This window comes from Triturus cristatus, chromosome 3_2 (genome assembly GCF_964204655.1).
Source record: "Triturus cristatus chromosome 3_2, aTriCri1.1, whole genome shotgun sequence".
Taxonomy (NCBI): domain Eukaryota; kingdom Metazoa; phylum Chordata; class Amphibia; order Caudata; family Salamandridae; genus Triturus; species Triturus cristatus.
The window spans coordinates 1,233,016,526-1,233,042,348 of NC_140584.1; the positions used below are offsets into that span (position 1 = coordinate 1,233,016,526).

Here is a 25,823-nt window from a genome sequence, read left to right on the forward strand (position 1 = left end):
TTCAGGGGTCGTGCCATCACAATTTTCTTTTTGAGAAGTTTAAACTGATCATCACATTTGTGTCACCACACAAACCTGGCATGTTTCTTTAGGAGCACACGCAAACTGGAGGTTTATCATCAAAATTTCCCACAAATTTGGCATAGTACTCCACTAACCCTAGAAAGGAGTGAAGTTGGTCTTTATTTCTAGGTGCCGGTACATTTTGAATTTAAAAACTTTTCTTGAAATTTCAGTGCAGCATTGGCACTCTCTTTGTTTTGTTCGGTACATTTTGAATGGCATCTAAAATCTTTACTTTGGGTTCCACTCCATTAAAGGAAATGGAGTGACACAGATAGTCCACAATCTCCTGAAAAAACTTACATTTGTCCCTCCTTAAAGTCAGGCCATGCCACTTTACAGTATCCAGAACGTGTTTGACTCTGCAGTCATGCTCCAGCTCAGTTTGTGCATAGACGAGGATATCGTGTTGATAAAAAACAACTCCCACAGTGTTTTTGAATAAATGGCCCATGATGCGCTGAAACACTGCAGAAGCTGAAGCCAAACCAAAGGGCATGCATTTGTAACGGAAAGGTCCTTCTTGTGTCACGAAGGAGGTAAGGTGTCTGGAGTCTTTGCTTAGCTCAACTTGGTGATAAGCTGAGGAAATGTCAAATGAAGAAACATACCTGGCTCTATCTAATGTTGCCAACATTTCCTTTAAGTTGTACAATGATCAGTGATCCACCCAAATTTTGGCTTTGAGATCGCTCAAGTCCACACACATCCTAAGGGAATTGTCAGCCTTGCGTGCTAAAACTATGAGGGCTAACCATTCAGACCCCTCAATGGACTCAATTATGTCCATGTCACACAAACGTTCCAGTTCACGCTTAAGTTCAGCACGCAGACACGTGGGTACCTTGTGCACCTTGTGTATAACTGCCTTTGCACCATTTTTAAGGATAATGCGGGCTCATAAGTAAGCCATTAAATAGAAAGCTAACGCCCTGCTGACAGCCATTTTTACTCTTAACAGGTCTCTGAGTCGAATGACGCTGAAGCTTATGGTTAAAATATTGAATGGCAAGCTGCTGCCAACCCTAACTTATGACTGCAAAGTTTTTTGTTGCAAAGCGGCAAATTTTATGGACATGATTATAGCTAATATTTATAGGCAGATTTTTCATCTTGCTAAATATTCTTCACCTGCCAAAATCCTCTTGGAATTTGGTGTAAAAGGCCAGATGGTTTGCAAATTTAAAGTATGTTTCCTTTTAAGCTAAAGGCCACTGACCCCAATTCCCAGGACTACACAAGCTGGACGGAAAAAGCCACTGAGAATAGAACATCTTCCTTTGGGAAATATTTGGACGCAGCGTTAGATTCATTCAATTAAGAGATTTGTGGGCTATGCCCGTTTCATTTCAAGAATTCAAACAAATATTTAAAAAGGTCTTGCAACGGCTGTCAAGAGCACAGGGCAAGAATCTTTTATCTAACCTCTCCTATGCATGGATGATTTTTAATGATTATACAGTTAATAACAGGCTACCTTACTTGTGTGCCATTCAATCTTTTTAAAAAGAAAGTGTATGCACTTTAAATCCGTAAGTCTGCCAATGCATGACTTGGCTCCACCAATGATGTGATCCAAGCCTCGCAGGGTCTGTAGGCGATGACATTCAGCGACGGAGACTACTATTCACAACATGTGCATTTGTTCCCATCTACTAGTTGAACGGAGATCCTTGTCAAACAGGGTATTCTCTCCTGTAGAGAGGCAACCACTGGGTACTTGGACCCTAATAATTTGCACTTACATATCCGCTTTACAAAGTTTTTGATACTGGTAGAGAAAAGATCAGCGAAGGACAAAAACTTGCACACTTAATTTGGTCACACAGTCAACTATAACACATTCTTGTTAAGTGAATATTGATTTACTGCATCAATTAATATTATTTTTTCAAATAACTGTTTTTAACGTTTTTATCAGCCATACATGATGAAATGTTCTGTTAGGTATTGTTGTCTGTTGCTGCTATATTATTGATCAATTATCTGATTTTTAGATTCTTAATCAACCAGTTTGTAATGGTTTTAATGACCATACAAAATAAAGTATTTCATTCAACATTCAATTCAATAAACTTTATTATTCGGTTTTATAAATAAAAACCATAAAAGTCATACTAACAACAATAAAACAACGACCAGGTTACTGAATGACAATTAAGATACGTCCCAGATAATCTAAACACAAGTTAAAAAGTACATGGGTTGCAATTAAAAGATTAATCGCGGATTGCCCTAAGTCTGATGGCAACCCGAAAAAAAGTTAAGAGTATACAGAACAGTGTCACTAGAAAGGAGTTTTAAAAAGATAAAAGCTGGTCTCACCCTCCTAAAATCCATTTTTTTAGGATGGGAATAATAAATAACTTTCTAGGAACAGCATAAAAAGTACAAAATATTAAAACTTGCATCATATCCTGAGGAGACTCTCTGTCGCAGCCACAGGGCATGAGGCACTGACCTCTGTGGGAGCCACGGGGATGTGCCAAAAGATAGTGAAAATGGTCGAGACAAAACGTTGTCAATAAAAAACAATTGTGAATACTTTTGATCCCTAAAAGATATGGCTCAGTGGTTGGCACTGTTTTCAACACAATGTGTTTTACGCACACTAGGCTTACACAGCTCTTTTTCCTCTCTTTCACAGCGGCACCTTCTTAAGATGCACTCTTTGGCCCAAACAATGTCCATCTTACATGTGCGCTCGGGTTAGGTAAACAGATCAGCTCTGCCTAGCCTCGAGAGGCGGACTCTTATGTATTGTAGCCACCCAATGCGCAAAACATGGTCGAGAGATAGACAATCCCATAGGATGTCTTTGCTAAGTGAGTTCTCTTGCTTAGCCCAGATCTTAAGCCACAATGCCAAGGGACGGAAGGCCGGTTCATCTGAGAGGAAAGACATCCCAAACTCTTCGTACACGGCATAGGACGGGAAGCTTTGCGGAACGGAAAGGACCCATCGCAAGAAAGAGTTTTCAGCAGGTTGCATGGTCCCTACCTCAATGCGGCCCCATATCTCGCTCCCATAGCTGGCCATTAAAATACATTTGGCTTGATAAATCTTCAAAAGAGCCCCTATTGGTTTCCCTCCCACTCTGCTGGCAAAGTTAAAAACAGCTGCAGAAGCTTTCACTAATTCTCCTTTCTTCCACGTAAGCAGGGGGCACCAACTACAGGTGTTGTCAAACACTACTCCCATGTAGGAGAAAACATTAGTCTTTTGGTATCGACGAGAGTCCGAGCTTGAAGGTAGACTGCTTAGCCTTGTGGGGTCCCACCTGCATGATATAAGATTTGGAGTGATTAACTGACAGGTCCAGGTCCTCCATAAAGAGGGCAAAAGAGTTCAGGAGAAGTTGTAGACCCCTAGCTGTCCTCGCCAAGTGGACTGCGTCGTCCGCATATAAGAGGACCGGCAGGATAGGCTTAACTACCTGGGGACAGTCAGCTTTTGTGTCCAAAAGGGCCTTCCTTGAAGGAGTTTATATATAAATTAAAAAGAAAGGGTGTAATTCAGTCATTCATTTTCACTACTGTGTGACCTAATTCAGCTATAGGATAAAATTGGGTTGCATTATTACACTTAATAAGGGCTAACTTTGGAATGGGAAAAGGTGACCTGTTCATGTTTGGTGTCTTTTGAATTGTAATTAAAAATCCTCTTTAATGGTAAAGTCAGATTCTAAAATACAATTTTGAAAATGCCAACTTTATAAAGGTGTCATTTTCCAGCCTTAGCCATTCAGTACCTGTAGCCTTCCGCTGTCTCATATGACTGGGTGTCATTGGCAGTTGTACTTTGTGTATTCTTCCTAAACAGCCACATACAATAGTGAGCTTAGGTGTGCCTGGATGTGACATCACTGACAGAATGGGGGGTGGAGCTGAGTACAGCCCCACTTGCAACTGAACGGGCTGTGTCCTGCTTTCACACAAAGGATTGCATACTCCATGTATTTAGGCTGGAGTCAGGGCAGGGGAGGCTGGAAAGTAGTTTACTATCCCAACACCTTCCCTACTGTTAAGTGGACTGGAGTTGGAATAGTAAATTACGCTTTTCTAATGTTAGCACGCCATCTAGCGCAAGTCGATGTAAAGACTTGCATTGTAATGGCATAGCGTAGTAACATCGTAGTCGTTGTAACTACCGCGATGTAACTGCACGCGTTGTAATGACTCGCGTTGTTACGTCATACATCCATGAAATACATACACAAAGATCCTAATTAAAATACATGCTAAATGAATTACATGTCTAATTATCTGCATACATTGTTAAAAATGCATTACCTTTGTAGATCTGGGGGCGCAATTTCCGATTCTCTGTAAAAAAAATCAATTGAAGTTAAGATCATTGATCTTTGTTTTAAATAGAAATAAAACTCCAAACAACAAATTGTACTACTACAGACTACATCAGAAGCGGTATCACAGTGTGGTGAGACATGGAGGATACAGGCATACAGTCTGTGTTGAGACGTTCCCAGTTGCCCTCATTCACCTGAAGGTGACATGCTTCATCATAGGGCGGTGCTCCTCGCCAGGCCGGCGCTGCAATGCCTGGCGGGCCCCACAAGAGGGTTCTTTGTCGGAGATGTGTTAATAAATATGCCAATTGAGCACCGTAGAACAAGGAATGGTGTGTCCTACAATGTGAGAAGACCGGTGAATGGTGTGAAGATAAAATCAACTGTCAACCAGATGCCAACAAAATATTTAATGTGATATCCCCGGTAGATCTTGAGCTTAAAAAAGAAGGCAGAGACACTTAGGATACTATGGTCTGTGTCTCTTCAAGTGAGAGTGTAAATCTGTCACCTATAGACCGTCTAGCAAGCTCTGGTCTAAGTTATAGGTCAACATATTTCATCCATAAGGTAGTCGTGGAGCGATCTAGGGCTATTTTGTCAGGGCCAACCGTATATGATGTGACCTAATCTTCACAGTAGAGTGAGGCGCTCTTTAACTCAAATGCGTGGGTGATAAGGTGGTGGCTGACATCTTATCACAACTTTCGAGCACTGTACTAATAAAGCACTTGGTTTAGGATAACCTGCATAAAAATAAAATGAAAAGTGGATATATAAATGCACAAGATCAAAAATATCTGGTGAAAGTGTCATCAAAAATTTGAGGAAGAGAAAAAGGCTGGATTCTGCAGGACAGTGTGGACTGGATCAATTCTCTTTGGCCTTTCCTTGATACTGTCTTTGAGGACAGAGCTCAGTGGCAAAGACCAAAGATTTAGGTCTTTGTCTGAGTTTCGATTACCTTTTTGCCAACTTTCAGGTCCCAATAATGCCAGATCTTAACATGCAGTGGTGTCAGCTAACATGGCATTAAGGCATTTTTAAAGTCCACCATTGTTAAACATTCAAGTCAACTTAGATTATGTGGAAAGCTATAACTAGATTATTTTCTGACTACAATATAGTTCAAAAGGACAACTGGGTATGCTGATCCAAGGAAATATATTATGTGCCAGATTAACAAAGGGCCTCTGCATTCATGGTGAATACCCCTCAGGAGTGGGTGAGTCTCTGCACTTGGGACTGACTCTCCGCAATGAGAATTCTCAAATTTGACGTACAAGAAAAGTAAAGAAGTTAGGTCGCGCAAAGGATCGTCTTGCCATTTTCCTAAACTCAGTTAACAAGGATAAAATAGCAAAGCTTCCACTTGAAAGAAACCAAATCCAAGCCACCTGTAAACAAAACTGGAAATTATTCTAAAAAAAAATCGCTCATATGAATTAATGTATATGTCCATCCAACACCAAAAATGAAATGCAAAACGATCCAAGAAAGAATTTTTGCAATAGTCCAGATACAGCATAATAGCTCCTCTTTGTTCAGTAAGGACCTAACGGAGAAGAAAAATGCAATCCATAGGAAAGCCAGAAAACAAAAAAGAATCCCCAAGACGATTCTGAAGGAAAGTTGGTATCAATTCATAATGGCTCTTAACAGACGGACAAACAGAAAGCCAAGCAGAGCTAACTGAAACATATCATCCCAGGGCAGTCGACAAGAGGATAGCAACAAATATTGCATAAGTATTACCTCCTGAGAGGATAAATGAGTCATTATTACTTACCACAATACGACAAGGGAAGGCATGACAGTGCACCCAGCCAAACTCTCTTCCAGCTGCACCTTTTTGAAAGCAAAGGGCAACTGTGAGGAAAGTGGTGTATTACATGGTGCAGTTGTGTGACGTCACCATGTAATATACTCACAATACTATCTTGAGTCTAGTCAGGCTCATTTGTAAAACTATAGCTCAACCCTGAGTAGCTGTGACTATGAACAGTAAGGCTTCAACAAAAAAACAAGTGCAAAGAATTTGGAAGTACCAGAATAACCACTTGAGAAAGTCACACAACACATATTTTTATGAATTTGTAGAAAGTAAAAATTAAGAAAAACTACCAGAGATATAGATTTTTCAGTAAAACGTAAATTACTGCTTTTCACTCAATTATCAGCAAGCATTGGCAACTACTGCAGTTAGCAGATACTTTGGATCACTTGTTAAAGAGTTGTGTTTGGGTACCGTGGCCCACTTTGGATGACCAACTCCAGCAGAAAACATGCCAAGGTGACAAGTGAGGAGTAGTCGGACAGTTACCTGTCACCGGAGCCTTTTCAAGTCCAGTTTCAGCTCAAACAAAGAATCTCTGTAGACATGAATGGAGTAGTTCTGATGCAAGGAATATAAGATGCTGAAGATGCCGTATGATGCTGAGGAAAATGTGTAATCAACAGTGATCTACCCGGTGCTACTCCTCCGTCCACAATCAGTGTGGAGTGACGTTCCCCACAGGGCTCAATGTCACTCAAAGTCCTGGTCAGGGAAGCAAATGTTCAGTTGTGATTGTTGGGTCTTGGTCTTGCAGGCTGCTCGTCAATAGTCAGTGGTGGTCGAGTGATTGTGGTTACTGACTTGCCAGGTGGGCTTCTTCAGATTGTTATTGCCCTGCAGTGGGAACACAAAGTCAGCAAACTGACTCCTTGAGTATCCTCTTCTGCCAGGTCCAGGGAACAGCACTGCAGTCCTTTGTCAGTCCTCTTCCAAGTCCAGATGTGATCTGAGGCCTGGGTGTTGGGGGTGCCATATTAATGACCAGAAAATGCCCTTGGGGGATGGGGTGGTTACTAGCCAAAAGGCTACCGGGTCCCTTCCCTCCTGATGATGACTTCCTGCAATGTGTGGGAACTAGCTATCCCAGAGTGCACTTTTTTGCCCACTCCCAAGATGGCCTAACACTTCTCTTAATGTGTGGAGCTTTGTAGCCCACCCAAGAGGTATGACTAAGTGTGGGCTGCACACCCATGGGAAAACTGTTTAGGCCACTTGGCACCAATCTCTGTCCCTGATGCTAACCTGTCTATCAGGACAAAGGATCAGCACCTCTTGTGTCTATCATTTGCCCTTCAAATGTGGCTTCCCTTATAATCTTACCCTGTGACTCTTCTTGCCAGGGAGAGGTCATACCTCCTCCAAACTCAGGACTGTATTGTGGCTCCACTTGGAAGTCACTCTTCACCACACGGCGAAGGACAGCGAAAGACTGTCTTCAGGCCAGCATCTGCAAATGGCCACCGGGAAAACTTTGGGCAAAAGAATGGCAACATTCTAAAAGCTACTTTTATGTGGAAGTTACATTAAATTCGACCTGGGCATCAAGTTGGGTTTAAGGTAACGATTTGTTTCAGACCTCGGAGTACCAAACTTAGCAGTCTCATTCACAATTTAGCACAGCTGATGTGTCAGCGTGTAACTCTGCACTCGCTAATGGGATAACAAGCCTTTCCACAGTAAAAATGATGAATACATGTTCTATCTTTTAATTTACAGCACCCTGCCCTGGAATTTTTTTAGAGCTCTACCTTAGGGGGGGGGGGGGGGGTTATATTTATATTCACTGAAAAAACCATAGGTTTCAGGGGCGTTATAGTTAGGAATTGGCATTTAAAAAACCTTAGAAATTCACTGAAAAAACCATAGGTTTCAGGGGTGTTATAGTTAGTTGGACATATCCCTCGTACAAAACCCTAGAAATTCCCCTGTTATAGTTAGTTCAGCTATACAAAACCTACATGCACTGGGTACCCTTGGTAAGTTAACTTATGCCAATTAGATTTAAGCCAATCAAACATACACTTTAGGGCTCAGAGCATTGGCACTAAGTTCTGGTTTGCAGTCCTCTGTGCACTCTCACAGTCAAAAAACCAGCAGTATCAGTCCAACACTTTCGGGTGGTCATGCAAAATGAGGCCTTTCCGTACAGTAAGACAAGGCAAAGGCACCTAGTTCTCTCCTTAACTCTTCAACTACTGAAGAACAACGCAGGTAATACAAAAAACCAAGAAACTATTTATTAAAAAGGAGACCAAAAGAACCAAGCAAACTGTAAGCTTAACACCTAGTTAGATATTGAGGCAAAACATTTTTTAAAGTGCATTTTACAAGATCTGGATGGTCGGGCTGAAAAACAATCTCTGAACCCGTTTGCTCAGACCGCCTTTCATCATGACTCAGTTGCGAAGCTCACTATACTAGTGGGAAAACTCATTGGAACAAAGTCATCATTACACTCAAAATTTAGAGATTTCAAAGTGGCCTTTGACAAGGTCCAGCATAATATTCTGTGGTAAAAACTGCAACAATGCAATATTCCGGTACCACTGCTGAATGCCATTCAGATAGCCTACATGATGATAGCTGGTACAACACTGACCTCAAGAAATCCAAGAGAGCTTGTAAACAGCTTGAAAGGAAATGGAAAATCACCAGAGGAACCACCAAAATAAACACCTACAAGGCCGTACTTAGATACTATCACCATCAAGTGAAAAAGACCAAAAAAAGGTCCTGATCCTGAGAATCAAATCTAGCTCCCACCATGGCGAGGGACTTTTTTCCATTGTCAAGAAATTAACCAACCCAACAGCTGTGACCAACGCCATCATACATACAGAAGAACTCGGGTTCAACCTCTCTAACTTCTTCCATGAAAAAATCACCAAGGTCTATAGCAACTTTGAACCCCAGCCACACCTCATTGACTTGCCCAGCCTGCTAAGCAAAGACCACGAACTGACAGCATGAAACATCTATCTATCGAGGACACTGCAGCAATAAAGAAGACAGTCAACTCAGGGGTGCCTACAGAACCCTGCCTCCACCATGACTGCAACCTGGGAAGAGCCATGAACAGCACTGCACTCACTTCAATCATTAACACCTCCCTCAAGACAGTCACTTTCCTTGATAGCCGGAAACATGACAATGTCACCACCATCCTTGAAAACCTTCAGCCAACTCCGATGTACTCAGTAATTAGCGAACCCTCTCGCTGCTCCCCTTCCCAGCCAAAGTCACTGAGAAGAACATCAAACAACTCTCTAATAACCTAGAACACCACAAGCTCTGTACGACTCACGATCAGGAATTGAAAACAACCACAGCACTGAACCAGTCCTCATTCCTGCCACAGATAACATCCACATCATCCTCTGCCATAGAGAGACCACCACCCTCATTCTCCTCAACCTCTCCGCCGCTTTCAACACCATCTTCCACCACACTTTCAATGCTAGACTACACACAGCAGTGATACAAGTAGGGGTGGGTAGAGCTTGAGGAGTTTCACTCCAAGGAATTCCACGGAGTTACATGAAAACTCAGCAAGATTCTTCAGAGTTCAGCAAACGGGCGGAAATTGGCACATCGCGCTACTGGCAATGATTTTCAGTTCAGGGAGCTTGTTCCGCACAGCAAAATCAGTGAGAATGAACCACTTGGCACACCAGAGGGTGCTGCTTCTTTACTGCAGCTCGAGTAGATTTTCCACTGAAGCAGCAGCTTTCTCACTTCAAATAGTTGTGACTGCTCACATTGAGGAAATATTGTCAGGTGCCCCCCCAGCACCTGAAAATCATGCTAAGGAATGCCAATTCTCACTCACACTCACCAACTTACCACTGGCGAGCAACGCATGAGAAAAAAAGTGCCTTACAGCAGTTGGCTGAGTTTTGCAATAACTCGGGGTTATAATTGTAATGCAGAGAGGCCAAAACTCTGTGAACTCCAATGGCGGAGTAGAATTTATTGTCCACCCCTAAATACCAGGACCAGAACTCAAATGGATAGCTTCCATCCTCTCCGGAAGAACGCAACAAGTCAGACTCACGCCGTTCACATCGGAACCCAATGACCTCATCTATGGAGTCCGACAGGGATTGTCACTCAGCCCCACACTTTTCAACTTGTGCATTGCTTCTCTGGCAAAAATCATCAGATCCAAAGGAACCAACATCATTTTCTTTGCTGATGACACCCAGCTCATTTTTTCCCTCTCAGATGAATAAGGTCACCACCAAGGCAAACTTCAAGCAATGCATGACCAGCGTGGCTAATTTGATGGAATAAAACGGCCTCAAGCTCAACACGAACAAAATTGAAGTGCTGATCTTTGGGAATAACAGCTCACCTTGGGACTCCACCTGGCTGCCCTCCAAACCTGGACCCACACCCTCCTCAACAAACCATGCTTGGAACCTAGTTCTCAGCCTGGATACAATACTCACGATAAAGACCCATCTCAACCCCGTCGCCTCCTCACGCATCCACATCCTCTGCATGCTATGTAAAATCTTCAAGTGACTCCCATTAGATATCAGACATTTCATCATGCAGTCCCTAATCACAAGAAGAGTTGACTATGGCAATACACTCTGCCCAGCCTTACTACACACCTACACTCACCTACCCAGTGCCAAGATATTCTCATGGGTGAAAATCAGCACTCGACAAATCCATATTACATTATCATTTTGCATGCAGACGGAAAAGGTCAAGAAAAATATGGACTTTTAATGGGCTGATACAGGGCTGCATATTAGCCCTCTTCTTATTTAATATTTACATTGTGGCTCTCTATGATGTGATCGACACGTCACAAGTAGACACACCGGAACTGGCTATCCATTAGTCAAGACCTACCGATCCTGCAATGTGCAGATGATACAATCTTACTCTATAAAACCCCTGCAGGTCTATAAAGATCATTAAATCACATAATTTCTTACTGTGACCCAAGTAAACTAGAAATTAACAATGAGGAAACAAAATCCAAAATACCTCCATAAGAAAAAAATAGAAACCGCTCATGAATATAAATACTTGGGCTTATTGTTTGAATATCGAGGCACCGTCGAACCTCACAGAAACTCACTAACCCAAAAGGCAACTTTCTTTGCTCTGGCATTCAAATTGATATAAAAAAAACATCAATTCCCTGAATGCTCCACTTTCCATCAGAGATAAACAAATCTCTCCCAACAATAACACATAGCCTTGCTGCCCAACCTTCATCAGTAGCCAGACACATTGATCATTTAACAAGTAAAATGTATAGACACGTTTTTAGACTTTACGAATTTGGCCAAGTCACAAATCAGGTTTGAATTTTCAATAAACTAGTTGAATATTATTCAAGATTTTGTTTCCAGTAAATAAATGCATTAAATAAGATTGAGTAATGATAATACATTAGTTCAGCTCATTTGAAAAGACATCAACACAAATCATAGTGGACATAGAAATCAGTGGAGGTTTCTTTTAATCACCGATTGGAAATAACTGTTCTCAGAGGATGCATGCTCATTTCAAACGAGCCTCCTAATATTTCAGGAACTGGCAAATAAAAACTGCAAACACATTTCCATTGACCAAGATTAAAGCTCATTCAGTTACTAGTCACTTGAATGAACTGTAAAGCCCTCATTAGAAAGGAGATACAACATCTATATTCTCCTTTCTCATTAGAATTCAATTTTAAATTCTAAAAATATCACTTTGGCAATTTTGGACCGTGTCTCTCCATGGGCACCACAATTTAGAGACAAAAATTTCCAACTGTATGGTTAACATGAAGAATTTCTTTTGCACGTTCTTTGCACTTTGTCTGACTCTTAAAAATCCTAAAACCAAGTTTTGTAATCTTGAACATACAAACCTATAATCAACAGCAGTTGCTCCCTATCAGGGGCTTCAGGGTGCAGCCACCCTGCCTCCTTCGAGGCCCCTGTGCATTTATCAGAGTAGCAGTGTTAATGACTTCACACACACGTTTAGGACACTGCATAACATAGGGCTAGCATATCTTAACAGCTGCATTCACTTCCACCAATCCACCAGACCCTGTCCTCAGCCTCACAACCTCTCGCACATACACCCTGTTTCCTCAAACGTAGAATGTGAGGCCTAGATTTCTCCACATCGCACCTTGCTACAACCTCTCTCTTCACTTCAGGGCCTCCTCCTGCTCCCTTCTTGAATCCTGCAAGAGGCTGAAGATCTGTGTAGTATGTCAATGTATTGACATACATTTAATCTGGCTTATGTTATTATTAGATGTCAGGTTAGGAATGTTAGTGGTGTCATATGTGATGTCACCGTATTCTATGTGAGAAGATTTGGAAGTAAACTTGCTCAGTTGCTGTTGATGCCTGCTGCTGCATGGATGGAAACTCTATGGAATAAACCTAAGATGAAACATCCTTCCTGTGTCCTGATGTCATTTAACAGGAATGCTTCACTGGCGTAGTTGGCAGGATGCCCATGTGAGATCTCAACACTGAAGTCTGGTGAGAAATTTCTTCATTTAAAGAGCACAGGTCTTTTATCTATAAGAGCCCAATTTACATTGCTCTAGAATACGACATTTCTCCTCAAATTTCTCTAAAGTGACAGTGAATACTAAGGAACTTTACCAGAGTTTAATTTCAGCAAGATTTGGTTATCAAATTTCATTTTAATAAGGATTGGGAGCTTCGCCGCATATGTATTAAAGTTTGGGTAAATACATTTCCGATATGGTCTCATCCTTTAATTTTGATAGAAGTTACTCATGCAAGACTTAATTTGTAAATAATATTTCTACTTTGAGAATTGTTTAAGAACATTTAAGCACGCTTAGGATTGTCGTGGGAACATCCGAATCTTGGAATTAGTGCTGTTTTAAAACTATCTTCCTGATTTTCATAAACATCATTTCTATGCTTGCTGATGGCTTAATTTAAAGAAGTCGATCATCGGTAACTTTGACAAAACCTTGGGGCTTTGGCGTCATTGATAACATTCAGTAACATTAGCTACTCTTTGTGTTTTTGCGCCTTTGATTGATGATTCAGCGCTTGGAATTTGATTTGCAGCTCGTATAGCGCTTAATATTTGTTTATGATTGTCAATCACATTGAAAAAGGCATCGTGAGACTGCATATAATTTGAAAGTTGCTAATGCTTCAAAAGTAAACACCAACATCTCTTTGTTGCCGTTACCTGGCCTTGAGATTTTATGAACGAGGAATAGAACTTCTTCATATGTCGTGTCAGGAACCTTCTTCTTCCGAAAATCACAGTGAACGTCAACTTGCTGCAGTCACGCAGGCGTCTGACGTCATTCCGCAGTATAATTCTACGTGGAGGCCATTTTGAAAGCGACGCTTTTGAGTATCCTAGCAACCTGAAGTGCACTCAGCATCACGATCGGAAGCTACATGCCGATGCGCACAGCTTTTACTAGTTTTAGTTTTGTTCATCGTGCGCTCAGCATCACAATTTACGCTGATACGCACAGCTTTATAACTTTGACCTACATTTGGGAGGTGCTAAAAATGTATTTGTTTTACCTTGTGCGCATGAACTAGTGACTTTATAGTATAGTATGCTAGAAGCTAACATACACGGCTCCGAGATTACTGCCCTTAGCAGATATACATAACAGTCATTTCTCTAAATAGAATATACTTCGAAATAAGCATAATTGTATAATTAGCTTTATATTTAAGCCAGTTTGTATGGTTGCTATATAAGTAACACATCACACATTCATGCACAATATTTGAATATACAATAGAAAACTAAAAATGCTAAATGTTATTGCAGCCCCATTTTTTTTATCTGAGGCAGGTAATCCTCCTATACAATGGAAGAAGTGGAAAGTTGTATTTGAAAGGTATTCTAGGGTATGTGGCCCTTCACTTAGTGCAGAGAGAAAGTCTTTGTTACTTTTACATTGTTTAGGGTCAGAGGGGCAAGATGTTTTTGACCACCTACCAGACTTATCACGTGAAGAAGCGAATGGGCTCAACGACTATGAAATATGCATCAAAAAACAAGATAATCATTACTTGCCACAGGTAAGCACTATTTTAGAAAGGTATACGTTCGCTAAGAGGATGCAAGGTGATGAGGAAACGGTGGAATGCTATGTAACTATTTTAAGGAAACTTGCTTCTTCTTGTAAATTCGATGGCTTAACTGATGAACGTATACGTGATCAGTTCATGTTTGGATGCAATATGGAGAAAGTCAGGGAAGAATTATGGTCACGTGATGAGCCTACCCTAGATGAGGTTCTCGTTGTAGCCAAAAGGTTTGAACATTCGATGAAATGTGTTGCAGTTTTGAAGAAAGATTCTATGAAAGAGTTCAAGGTTCAAGAAATTAAGAACAAAGGTAAAGTGAGTTATGGATCTAAAGATAGGAGTTACAAAGGAGCCTCATCAAACAAAGAATAAATAAATGAAAAATGGACCAATAGTAAGTGTTTCAGATGCGGTAAAATGGGACATTTGGCTAATAATATAAAGTGTCCAGCTTTAGGTTTAACATGTCCTAAATGCAAAAAGAAAGGTCCTTTTGCCTCAATGTGCAATAGTAAGGTGATACCTAAGGTTAAAGAAGTTGATGTTAATGATTGTGAATACGATGAATCCAACTCCAGAGATTATGAATGTGGTCAGATAGTTGTACAGGTGGTAAGTGGAGAAAAGAAGAAGAATTGTCCATATGATGAAATCTTAGTTGAAGGAGCAAAAACTAGAATTTTATTCGATTCAGGAGTAGGGGTGGGCGGAATTTGCCTTGTCGCGTTACGCAAATCTCCGCGAAATGGTTTAAAATCACCGCGAACACGCAGAAATTCCGCGAACACGCGGAATTGCTTGTTCGCAATGCTTTTTTCCTGTTCGCGATCGCTGTTTGCGTGCTCGGGGGGAAATATCTCGCGAACAGGCATTTTGAGATCGCGAACAAGCAAAAATTCCGCGAAGCCGCGGAAAGCAGAATTTTGGGCAATTCTGCATTCTCCACGGAACGCGAAATTACCTAAATTCCACAAATTCCGCGAACGGAACTGAATTTACCGCCCAGGCCTATTCAGGAGCGAAAATTACAATTGTTTCATGTGGATTTTATATGAATAATTTGAAAACTTTTGAAGCCATACATAAGGCCATTGGCTTATGGGGGAGAGCCCATCAAACTTCATGGGTATTTCACAGGTCTGATTGAGTACAAAAAGAAATTGGTTTCAGGTAAAATTTACATATCAATAAAAGGTGATAGCATCATCCGTTGGATCCATCAAGGTGACCTTGGAGTCTTCCTTGACCCCAATGCTAATCCTCCCATTCAACTAAGAAGAGACATAAATTCTATTATGAAAAAAGAAAGTGGGGATTTGCTTGATGAACTTAAGAAAGAGTATCCCAATGTTTTCAGTAAAAGTCTGGAGTGTCTCAAAGGATACAAGCATAAAATTATACTTAAAAAAGATGCTATTCCTGTATGTTGCAAAGTGAGGAATGTTCCTCTTTCAGTAAGGGAGGATATGCAAAAAGAAATTGAAAAATTAAAAGATTGGGGAATCATAGAAGAGGTTGAAGGGACAGAATGGTTGGCTCCGGTAGTGGCAGCACACAAATCCAAAGGGGATTTGAGACTCTGCATTGACTTGAGACAATTATACAAATGTGTAGTGATCGACAAATATCCTTTGCCAAACATAAACGAATTATTGTCTCTGTTGGGTGGAGCCAAAGATTTTAGTGCAATAGATCTTACCTCGGCGTATCAACAGATAGAATTGGAAGAGTCATGTAGGGATTTAACTTCTTTCATAACACCTTTCGGCACATACAGATTTATACGTATGCTCTTTGGATTAGTATCAGCCTCTTCAGTGTTTCAGAGAGTAATGGAAAATATTCTTCAAGGTTTATCAGGTGTCTATGTTTACCAAGATGACATATTAATCTATGGGGATGATAACTGTCAACATGACTCTCGCTTGAAACTAGCTTTGGGGAGACTTTCAGACCATAATTTAACAATTAAGGCTGAAAAATGTAAATTTAGAACAAACTCAATAGATTACTTAGGTCACAACATTACTAGTGATGGTGTGAAACCTAAAGCTGATCTAATTAATACAATTCAAGAGATGAGTTCACCGTCCAATAAAAGTGAACTCATGAAATGTTTAGGGGTAGTTGAATACTATTCGAAATTTGTAAATAACTTTGCTAATTGCGCAGCAAATATGAGATACCTATTAAAGAAAGGCGTGGATTTCAAATGGACTGAATGTTGTGAAAAGGAGTTCATTGATATCAAAAGAAAACTTAAAGCAGCACCTTCTCTTGCTAGTTTTAACCCTATGATCAAACCCATACTCATCACTGATGCAAGTGAAAAGGGTTTGGGATCTGTTTTGCAACAGAAGGGTTCCTATGGGATGCAAACCATTATGTGTTTGTCACAAAGTCTCAAAGATCCTGAAACTAGATATTCAGTTGTGGAACGAGAGCCCCTTGCAGTATTTTGGGCTACAACATTTTTTTAAAGGTTCCTTTGGGGTGTTGATTTCGAAGTGAGAACTGATCATAAGCCCCTGTTGGAGATATTTAGTAAAAAGGGCCTCAATGCCATATCCAACAAAATAACAAAGTGGGTGATAGAGCCACAAGAATATAATTTCATGATAAAATACATACCAGGAGTTGAAAATAATGTAGCAGATGTGCTGTCACGTCTTACACCCAACACTTTGTCTGCTGAAAATGATTGAGAGGATTCTGATGAATTGGTTTGTACCATTGATCAACAGATCATTAGTGAATAAAGATGGTGTGATGAATTGGCACTGGATGTGGTTCTAAATTAAATTTTAGATCTGATTAAGAAGGGCTGGAACAGCAACAAGGAAGGATCTGAGAGTACTAAAAAATGTTGGGCAGTGGGTAATGAATTATCAGTGGACAATAATCTGTTATTTCGGGGAACGAGGTTAGTTCCTCCCTGCATCTTTGGAAAGAATTCATAGATCTAATCCATTCCTCACATGCTGGTATTACAAAATGTAAGGAACGATTGAGAAAATCATATTGGTGGCCAGGCATGGACATAGAAGTGGAACGTGCAATACGTGATTATATCCCATGCACACTGAGTGACAAGTCCATGTGCACTCGTGTCCAGCCAATGGTCTGAAGGAGACGTCCATTTAATCCTTGGCAAGAAATTGCTTTAGATATTCTTGGTCCAATTCATAGTAATGGCTCTCAAACTTTTGTAGTGGTTGTAATTGACATGTTCTCATGATGACCTGAAGTTTTCTTTTTATCAAGCATTGATACAGGTCATATAATTAAATGATTAAAAAACTTGTTTTCTAAAGAAGGAATACCTGAATCCTTATTAACAGATAATGGAGTTCAGCTAGTGTCGGAAGGGATGAAAAACATTTTAGCATCTGAAGGTATTGTACACAAGACGTGTTCTCTCTATCATCCCGAGGCCAATGGAATGGTGGAGAGATTTAACAGAGTGATTATGAGCTTTAGCTAAATCTATGTCTCTGAATTGGAAAGATGAAGTATTAAAGAAAATTGAGGAGTACAGATGGTCTCCTCATTCCATCACTGGTAAGACACCTTTTCTTTTATTCAGAGGCAGAGTTCCAAACACCAATGTTGAACCTACATGGGTTAGTAAGTATGAGTTGAGTAAAGGCAAGGAAAATAAATGTGACAATGACATCATTCAAAAAAGAGAAGAAGAAAAAGGAAAACAGAGGAAATGTTATTTTGATGCTAAGAACAACAAAAGTGTTGGTTAGGGATTTGGTAATGATCAAACGTCCTGGCTTGATGGGTAATTCTGTTGCAAAGTTCATGAAACCTATAAGAGTCATTGAGGTATTTAAGAATGCTATAAAGACACAGGATCATAGAATTTGGAACTTGAATAGAGTAGTGGTTGTAAAAGGAAGAGTAAATGATAGTCTTGAGAAAAGTGAAGATGGTTTCTATCGAAGAGAAACTGGGAATGATAAAAATCGTTCTTCATCCAGAATTTGTAGAAAAACATCTTATCTTTCTGATTATGTATAAACTTTTGTACATTTGTTTTTTTGTCTAAAGAAGGGAGGTGTGTAGTATGTTAATGTACTGACATACATTTAATCTGCCTTATTTTATTATTAGATGTCAGGTTAGGAATGTTTGTGGTGTCATCTGTGATATCACCGTATTCTATGTGAGAAGATTTGGAAGTAAACTTGTTCAGTTGCTGTTGATGCCTGCTGCTGCATGGATGGGATCTCTATGGAATAAACCTAAGATGAAACAGCCTTCCCATGTCCTGATGTCATTTAACAGGAATGCTTCAATCTGGCTCTTCAACTAACCACCCACACGACCCTTGTTCCTATACATCTGCTCAGCATCTGCAAACCTTATCCGGTGGAAAACTGTGCTATACAAATCCACTTCACATAACATAACCAATGAAAATAAAAGTTTTCATAAACAATGGCAAAGCCCCCTCTGCCTCATCGCCAGGCTTCTTATGGCAGAAGGAGGAGGGTGGGGTTGCGGGGGCTGAGGCAAGATCCTGCTACAGAGGGTTGTTTAAAAACACTCTGGTGCCGATTACGATCCGGGAAAAAACGGGTACGAACCGTCGGTCGGAGCGTATTCTCCGTCCGACTCGTACCCGGTTGTAAAACATTACAAACATGGAATTACGATTCGCACGGAAACACCATTTCCGTACGAATCGTAAAAAACACAGACCGACGAAAATATGCATACGAATGTGATCCGGGAATGCTGCGACGTGACGTCGGGACGCTTCCAGGCAGCGTTTCACGACCCAGGAAGTACGATTCGAACCGACAGCAGTCCGGACGGCAATATTTTTACGGCACCCAAAAAGTGCCGGAAATGCGAAGTACGGCGCGAAACGACCAGAGTAGGTGGCCCAGTAAGCGCCGTACCCCCCCCAGCCCCCGCATGTACGCGCCGTACCCCCCCCAGCCCCCGCATGTACGCGTCGAACCCCCCCCAGCCCCCGCATGTACGCGTCGAACTCCCCCGTGTATGTACACCCGAGTACGTGTCGAACCCCCCCGTGTATGTACACCGGAGTACGTGTCGAACTGTACGTGTCGAACCCCCCCGTGTATGTACACCCGAGTACGTGTCGAACTGTACGTGTCGAACCCCCCCCGTGTATGTACACCCGAGTACGTTCGAGTCGTACCCCCACCCGTGTATGTACGGTGCGTACCCCCAGCGCTGGGGGTACGCACCGTACATACACGGGTGGGGGTACGACTTGAACGTACTCGGGTGTACATACACGGGGGGGGTTCGACACGTAGAGTTCGACACGTTCTCGGGTGTACATACACGGGGGGTTCGACACGTACTCGGGTGTACATACACAGGGGGGTTCGACACGTACTCGGGTGTACATACATTGGGGGGTTTGACACGTACTCGGGTGTACATACACAGGGGGGTTCGACACGTACAGTTCGACACGTACTCAGGTGTACATACACGGGGGGGTTCGACACGTACAGTTCGACACGTACTCGGGTGTACATACACGGGGGGGTTCGACACGTACTCGGGTGTACATACACGGGGGGGTTCGACACGTACATGCGGGGGCTGGGGGGGGTACGGCGCGTACATGCGGGGGCTGGGGTGGGGTACGGCACGTACATGCGGGGGCTGGGGGGGTACGGCACGTACCGGGCACCTGTTTGGACGTCTCCATGGTTGTTATAGGAGTTCGGTGCGGACGGTCTTTTAACCATACGGTTGTACATTCGGACGCCCGGGACGGATCGTGATTCCCCGGTCGGACTTCGCTTTTCACGTTTGTACGGTAAATCGTCCGAGGACGTGTCGGACACTTTTTCCGACCCGAGGACGTGTGGGGAATTATTCCCAATGCGATTCGTATGGTCTTTTTCCCATGCGAATCGTGATTGCCAGTTTGTACGGCACTTGTACGATTCGTACTGTAAAAAGACCGGATACGAGTCGTACGGGAATTTTTTTTACCGGATCGTAATTGGCACCTGAGTATCTGAATGTCTGGATTGCACATGTCTGAGGGGTGTAGTTCTACAATGACCCCCACACACAGGGACACTCTATTTTATTTGGCAGACATACTGCACATGCCTCAGCTTGCAAGGAATATCTGTTAAAAGGTGGTTGTCAGGGTTCACATTAGTGTATCCCTGAGGCCAATGAAAAGCCACACAGAGGAGTAGGGGCAGGGTCCCCAGCACTGTGCCATCTTCTGATTTGGCAAAGCTTCCAGCCCCATCAAGGACTGGGAGAGGTATTGAGGTGGGACCTCCCCTTTCAAACCAGCCCTCTGAGAGAATAATGGCGTGCAATGCCCAGCAAAGTTTTGAGTTGCCAGCTAGGTAAGCAAGTTAAGTAAAATGAAAATGTTATTTCTCTCTGCGGTTCTCTGACAAAATATCGACAGTCAGAAATTCGACCTACAAAAATATCGCAACACTAATATCGATTTCAAGAATATCGACATCCTATCTACAACATGGTAAGTACAAAAATATCGAAAAGAAAATATAGATGTCAAAAATATCGTTGTTAAAAATATCGTTTTTTTTTAAGGATAAAAAATATGTAAAATAAACATAATAATACTTATAAATCAAATAAACATATTTAAATATATTTCACAATGTTAAAAATTAATAATTAATAAATATAATTTAATAAAAAAATATTTAAAATAGACATATAGGTGCCGATCATGATCCGGTAAAAAATTCCCCTGTGCGACTCGTATCCGGTCTTTTTACCGTACGAATCGTACAAGTGCCGTACGAACTGGCAATCACGATTCGCATGGTGAAAAGTCCTTACGAACCGCATTGGGAATATTTCCCCACACGTCCTCGGGTCGGAAAATGTGTCCGACACGTCCTCGGACGATTCACCTTACAAACGTGAAAAGTCAAGTCCGACCGAGGAATCACGATCCATCCCGTGCGTCCGAAAAAACACCGTCCGCACCGAACTCCTACAGCAACCATGGATACATGTGCCCGCATACGCGCCCAACACTCCCCCCAGCCCCCGTACGTCCGACACGTACCCCCCGTGTATGTACACCCCCACACGTCTATGTACACCCCAGTACGTTCCAGTCGTACCCCCCCCAGTACGTGTCGTACCACCGACTATGTACACCCCAGTACGTTCCAGTCGTACCCCCACCCCAGTACGTGTCGTACCACCGACTATGTACACCCCAGTACATTCCAGTCGTACCCCCACCCCCTACGTGTCGTACCACCGACTATGTACACCCCAGTACCTACCAGTCGTACCCCCCCCGTACGTGTCGTACCACCGACTATGTACACCCCAGTACGTTCCAGTCGTACCCCTACCCCAGTACGTGTCGTACCACCGACTATGTACACCCCAGTACGTTCCAGTCGTACCCCCACCCCAGTACGTGTCGTACCACCGACTATGTACACCCCAGTACGTTCCAGTCGTACCCCCCCCTACGTGTCGTACCACCGACTATGTACACCCCAGTACCTACCAGTCGTACCCCCCCCGTACGTGTCGTACCACCGACTATGTACACCCCAGTACCTACCAGTCGTACCTCCCCCCCGTACGTGTCGTACCACCGACTATGTACACCCCAGTACGTTCCAGTCGTACCCCCACCCCAGTACGTGTCGTACCACCGACTATGTACACCCCAGTACGTTCCAGTCGTACCCCCACCCCAGTACGTGTCGTACCACCGACTATGTACACCCCAGTACGTTCCAGTCGTACCCCCCCCTACGTGTCGTACCACCGACTATGTACACCCCAGTACCTACCAGTCGTACCCCCCCCCGTACGTGTCGTACCACCGACTATGTACACCCCAGTACGTTCCAGTCGTACCCCCACCCCAGTACGTGTCGTACCACCGACTATGTACACCCCAGTACGTTCCAGTCGTACCCCCCCCCTACGTGTCGTACCACCGACTATGTACACCCCAGTACCTACCAGTCGTACCCCCCCCGTACGTGTCGTACCACCGACTATGTACACCCCAGTACGTTCCAGTCGTACCCCCCCCCACGTGTCGTACCACCGACTATGTACACCCCAGTACGTTCCAGTCGTACCCCCACCCCAGTACGTGTCGTACCACCGACTATGTACACCCCAGTACCTACCAGTCGTACCCCCCCGTACGTGTCGTACCACCGACTATGTACACCCCAGTACCTACCAGTCGTACCCCCCCCCCGTACGCGTCGTACCACCGACTATGTACACCCCAGTACGTTCCAGTCGTACCCCCACCCCAGTACGTATCGTACCACCGACTATGTACACCCCAGTACGTTCCAGTCGTACCCCCAACACAACCTCCTAAGTACGGGGCGCACCCCAGGCCCCAACATCACCACCGCATGTACGAGTCGTACCAAGTCACATACAAGGACAGCACCGTACAACCACATGGCCCATGTACACACCGTACACACGCTCAAAACGCACGTACACAACCAGGACAAAACAAAACAACACAAGAATACACCATTAGAATGGCACAAAGCCACTAAACATGGCCAACAACCACTAAAACAACACATTCACTGACCTGCAACTGCCAAAAACAAACAGAGGCCAAATACACCACCACTCCTTATAACACACCCACCCAAACTTCAAACACAGCCACACCCACCAATGGACCAATAAAAATGGCCCACACACACAAACCATGAGCCTTTGAAACAGACTCACTGCTGCCAGACACCACAGAACCACACTACAAGCTACACCACACCTTACACTTGCACACCTTCACACAACCACCCTCACACAAACCCCCTCATCACATTCACACACACACACAACCATCCACACCCCCCCCCCAACATCCACACACCCCCCCCCACCATCCCCACCCACACCCCTCAACATGCCCACCACCAAGAATCCAAAGTTCAGTAACCGAGAATTGGAGGTCCTTGTTGATCAAATCCTCAGAGTCGAGCCACAGATCTTTGGAACATTGGTCAGAAGCACCAGCCTGGCAGCAAAAACTGCCATGTGGCAGACCATCGTCGATGCTGTGAATGCTGTTGCGGACACCAGACGGACCAAGCAGGAATGCCAGAACAGGTGGTACGATCTGCGGAGGAGGGTCCGAGCCAAGAGGCAGGAGGAACACGACCAGGCCAACGCCACCGGAGGAGGGCCCTCCCGCAGACCCGTACACTACCATCCCTGGGAGGAGAGGGTGATGGCCATACTGCCGGTGGAGGCAGTCGAAGGATTAGAAGGACTCCGAGACCCGGGTGAGTACACAAACAACGCACCTCACAAGGGGGGAACGGCATCCACAACCAAAATCACCAACAGGCACGCAACCACCACAAGCCATCGCATGACTCAACCACACTCCATGAGCACGCACATGCCACTGATGCCACCATGCACCCAGCTGGACAATGTCAAGTCACAGGCCACAGAAGACAACAACACATGACACGGGAACCCTGATGGCGGGAGGCTGGGCACAAAAAAGCACATAGTGCAACTCAGAAGCAGACAACAATTGACTCTACCCATATGGCCTAGGTCACAGCCAGTCAAACAGTGTGTCCCAACACAGGACTGACTTGCCAGCTAATGGCGGACGCCTTGCATCAACACATGGGGGTGAAGGCACTGTTTTGCACATGACAGCAGCTAATGAACAGCCAACATTGTGAAAGAGTGGCAGCACACACCACCACAGCAGCAGCGCACAGACACAGACACTACACCCAATGGGTGCCCGGAGATCAGAAACAAACTCACATCAACAATCCAAGGGCCACTCAAAGATCTGCTAACAGTGTGTGCCCAGGAAACCGGGCCGAGGTGACAGAGGGTGACACACGGAGGGAGGGAGAGGGGGACAGAGAGGGAGGGAGAGGGGGACAGAGATGGAGGGAGAGGGGGACAGAGATGGAGGGAGAGGGGGACAGAGAGGGAGGGAGACGGACAGAGGGAGGAGGCTGACACACGGAGGGAGGGAGAGGGGGACTGAGAGGGAGGGAGAGGGGGACAGAGAGGGAGGGAGACGGACAGAGGGAGTAGGCTGACACACGGAGGGAGGGAGAGGGGGACTGAGAGGGAGGGAGAGGGGGACAGAGATGGAGGGAGAGGGGGACAGAGATGGAGGGAGAGGGGGACAGAGATGGAGGGAGAGGGGGACACAGAGGGAGCGAGACACAGGGAGAGCCAATCAGCCGTGTTGCGTGTGTGAATGTCTGCTCGTCAGCAGGTAGACTGCGTGCATGTAGACAAGGGTGGCCAGTGCCAGAAGCCCCCCTCTTCACCATGGCAAAACACATGGCCATGTCACAACCTGTTCACGAGCACAAGGACAGCTACCTGGATCACATAAGTGTGTGGATCCACTCCATGTGCACATGTACAGTGCATGGCTCGCCACACCTGCCCACTCCACTGCTGACTGCAGTCACACTTGACGCAGCAAGTAAGACTGTGCCACACATAGTTAGAGGGGCCAAAGTGGTGCCCAAGGGACACACCCATGCACAAGTGCACTGTGAGTGGAATGCAAGACCAATCCTAATTCCAAGAGGAAATGTGCCAACTTTGAATATGATGAAACATGGATGTTGCATGGACAAAATTGAACATTGTCTCTCTCACACACAGGTCAACGTCGTGGTGCATCCCCCAACACTGGGGGGGAACACTCACAGGACCTGGATCTGCAGGAGCCCGATCCCACCGGCAGCGACCACTCTCACCACTCTGCGGACGACCCCGACCAACCTGGCCCCTCTGGTGTCCAACCACCTGCAGCACCTGCGTCAGGTACAACTGTGCCAACCACCACCCCCACTCCTGCCACATCCCAGGAGACACCCAGGATCCCTGCCCCAACACCACAATGCAGCCAGGCTGCCCAGGAGGGACACGGTGTCCCGGGCACCCAGGAGGAGGCAGGCGACAACACCAATGCCACCCCTCAGGGGTCCCGGAGACCCGATGTGCCCACAAGTGCAGGCCAGGTGCAAGTGGGCAGGGGTGGTGGGAGTGGAGGACGGCGGAGGCGCGAGCCTGACCAGTTGGCTGGGGATCTGGTATTTTCCCATGTCCGTAACATCCTGGACTCATACCAGCAGGACACCACGGGCATGGCCCAGGTTGTGTCCACCCTCACTGAGATCAAGGGGAGCCTCGATGAGATTAAGACCCAGCAGGCCCAGCAACATGCGGAGCTACATGCCTGTCTACTGGTACACCAACGGAGGATGGAGGACAGACAGGCTGAGCAAGTGACGGCGTTCCAGGGGATTCACGCTACACTCCGTCGGATGGCCGACACCATGGTCGATCCCTCCCTGTGCCAGAAGGCGGAGAACATCACCACCCACAGGGAGGGATCAGGAGGAGGAGGAGGAAACCTCCGACGGAGCATCCCAGATGTCGTCACGGCCTGCTGCTGAGGTTCCCCGCAGGAGGCCGGGTCGTCCACGGAAAGGACCGTGAGGGTGGCTGCTACATCACC

General features: G+C 44.5%; 1 protein-coding gene across 2 annotated transcripts in view; it reads right to left on the minus strand.

Moving 5' to 3' along the window:
- The window catches only part of LOC146859544 (CD5 antigen-like), a 1,596,548-nt gene that overhangs the window by 1,119,381 nt on the left and 451,344 nt on the right, over nt 1–25,823 (minus strand). The window contains exon 6 of one of the 2 annotated variants that reach the window (XM_085650243.1): nt 4,356–4,388. The exons of the other annotated variant lie outside the window; for it this stretch is intronic. Within the exon in view, the coding sequence (XP_085506369.1) occupies nt 4,356–4,388 (33 nt within the window). The remainder of the gene's footprint in view (nt 1–4,355; nt 4,389–25,823) is intronic. 2 annotated transcript variants of the gene reach the window in all.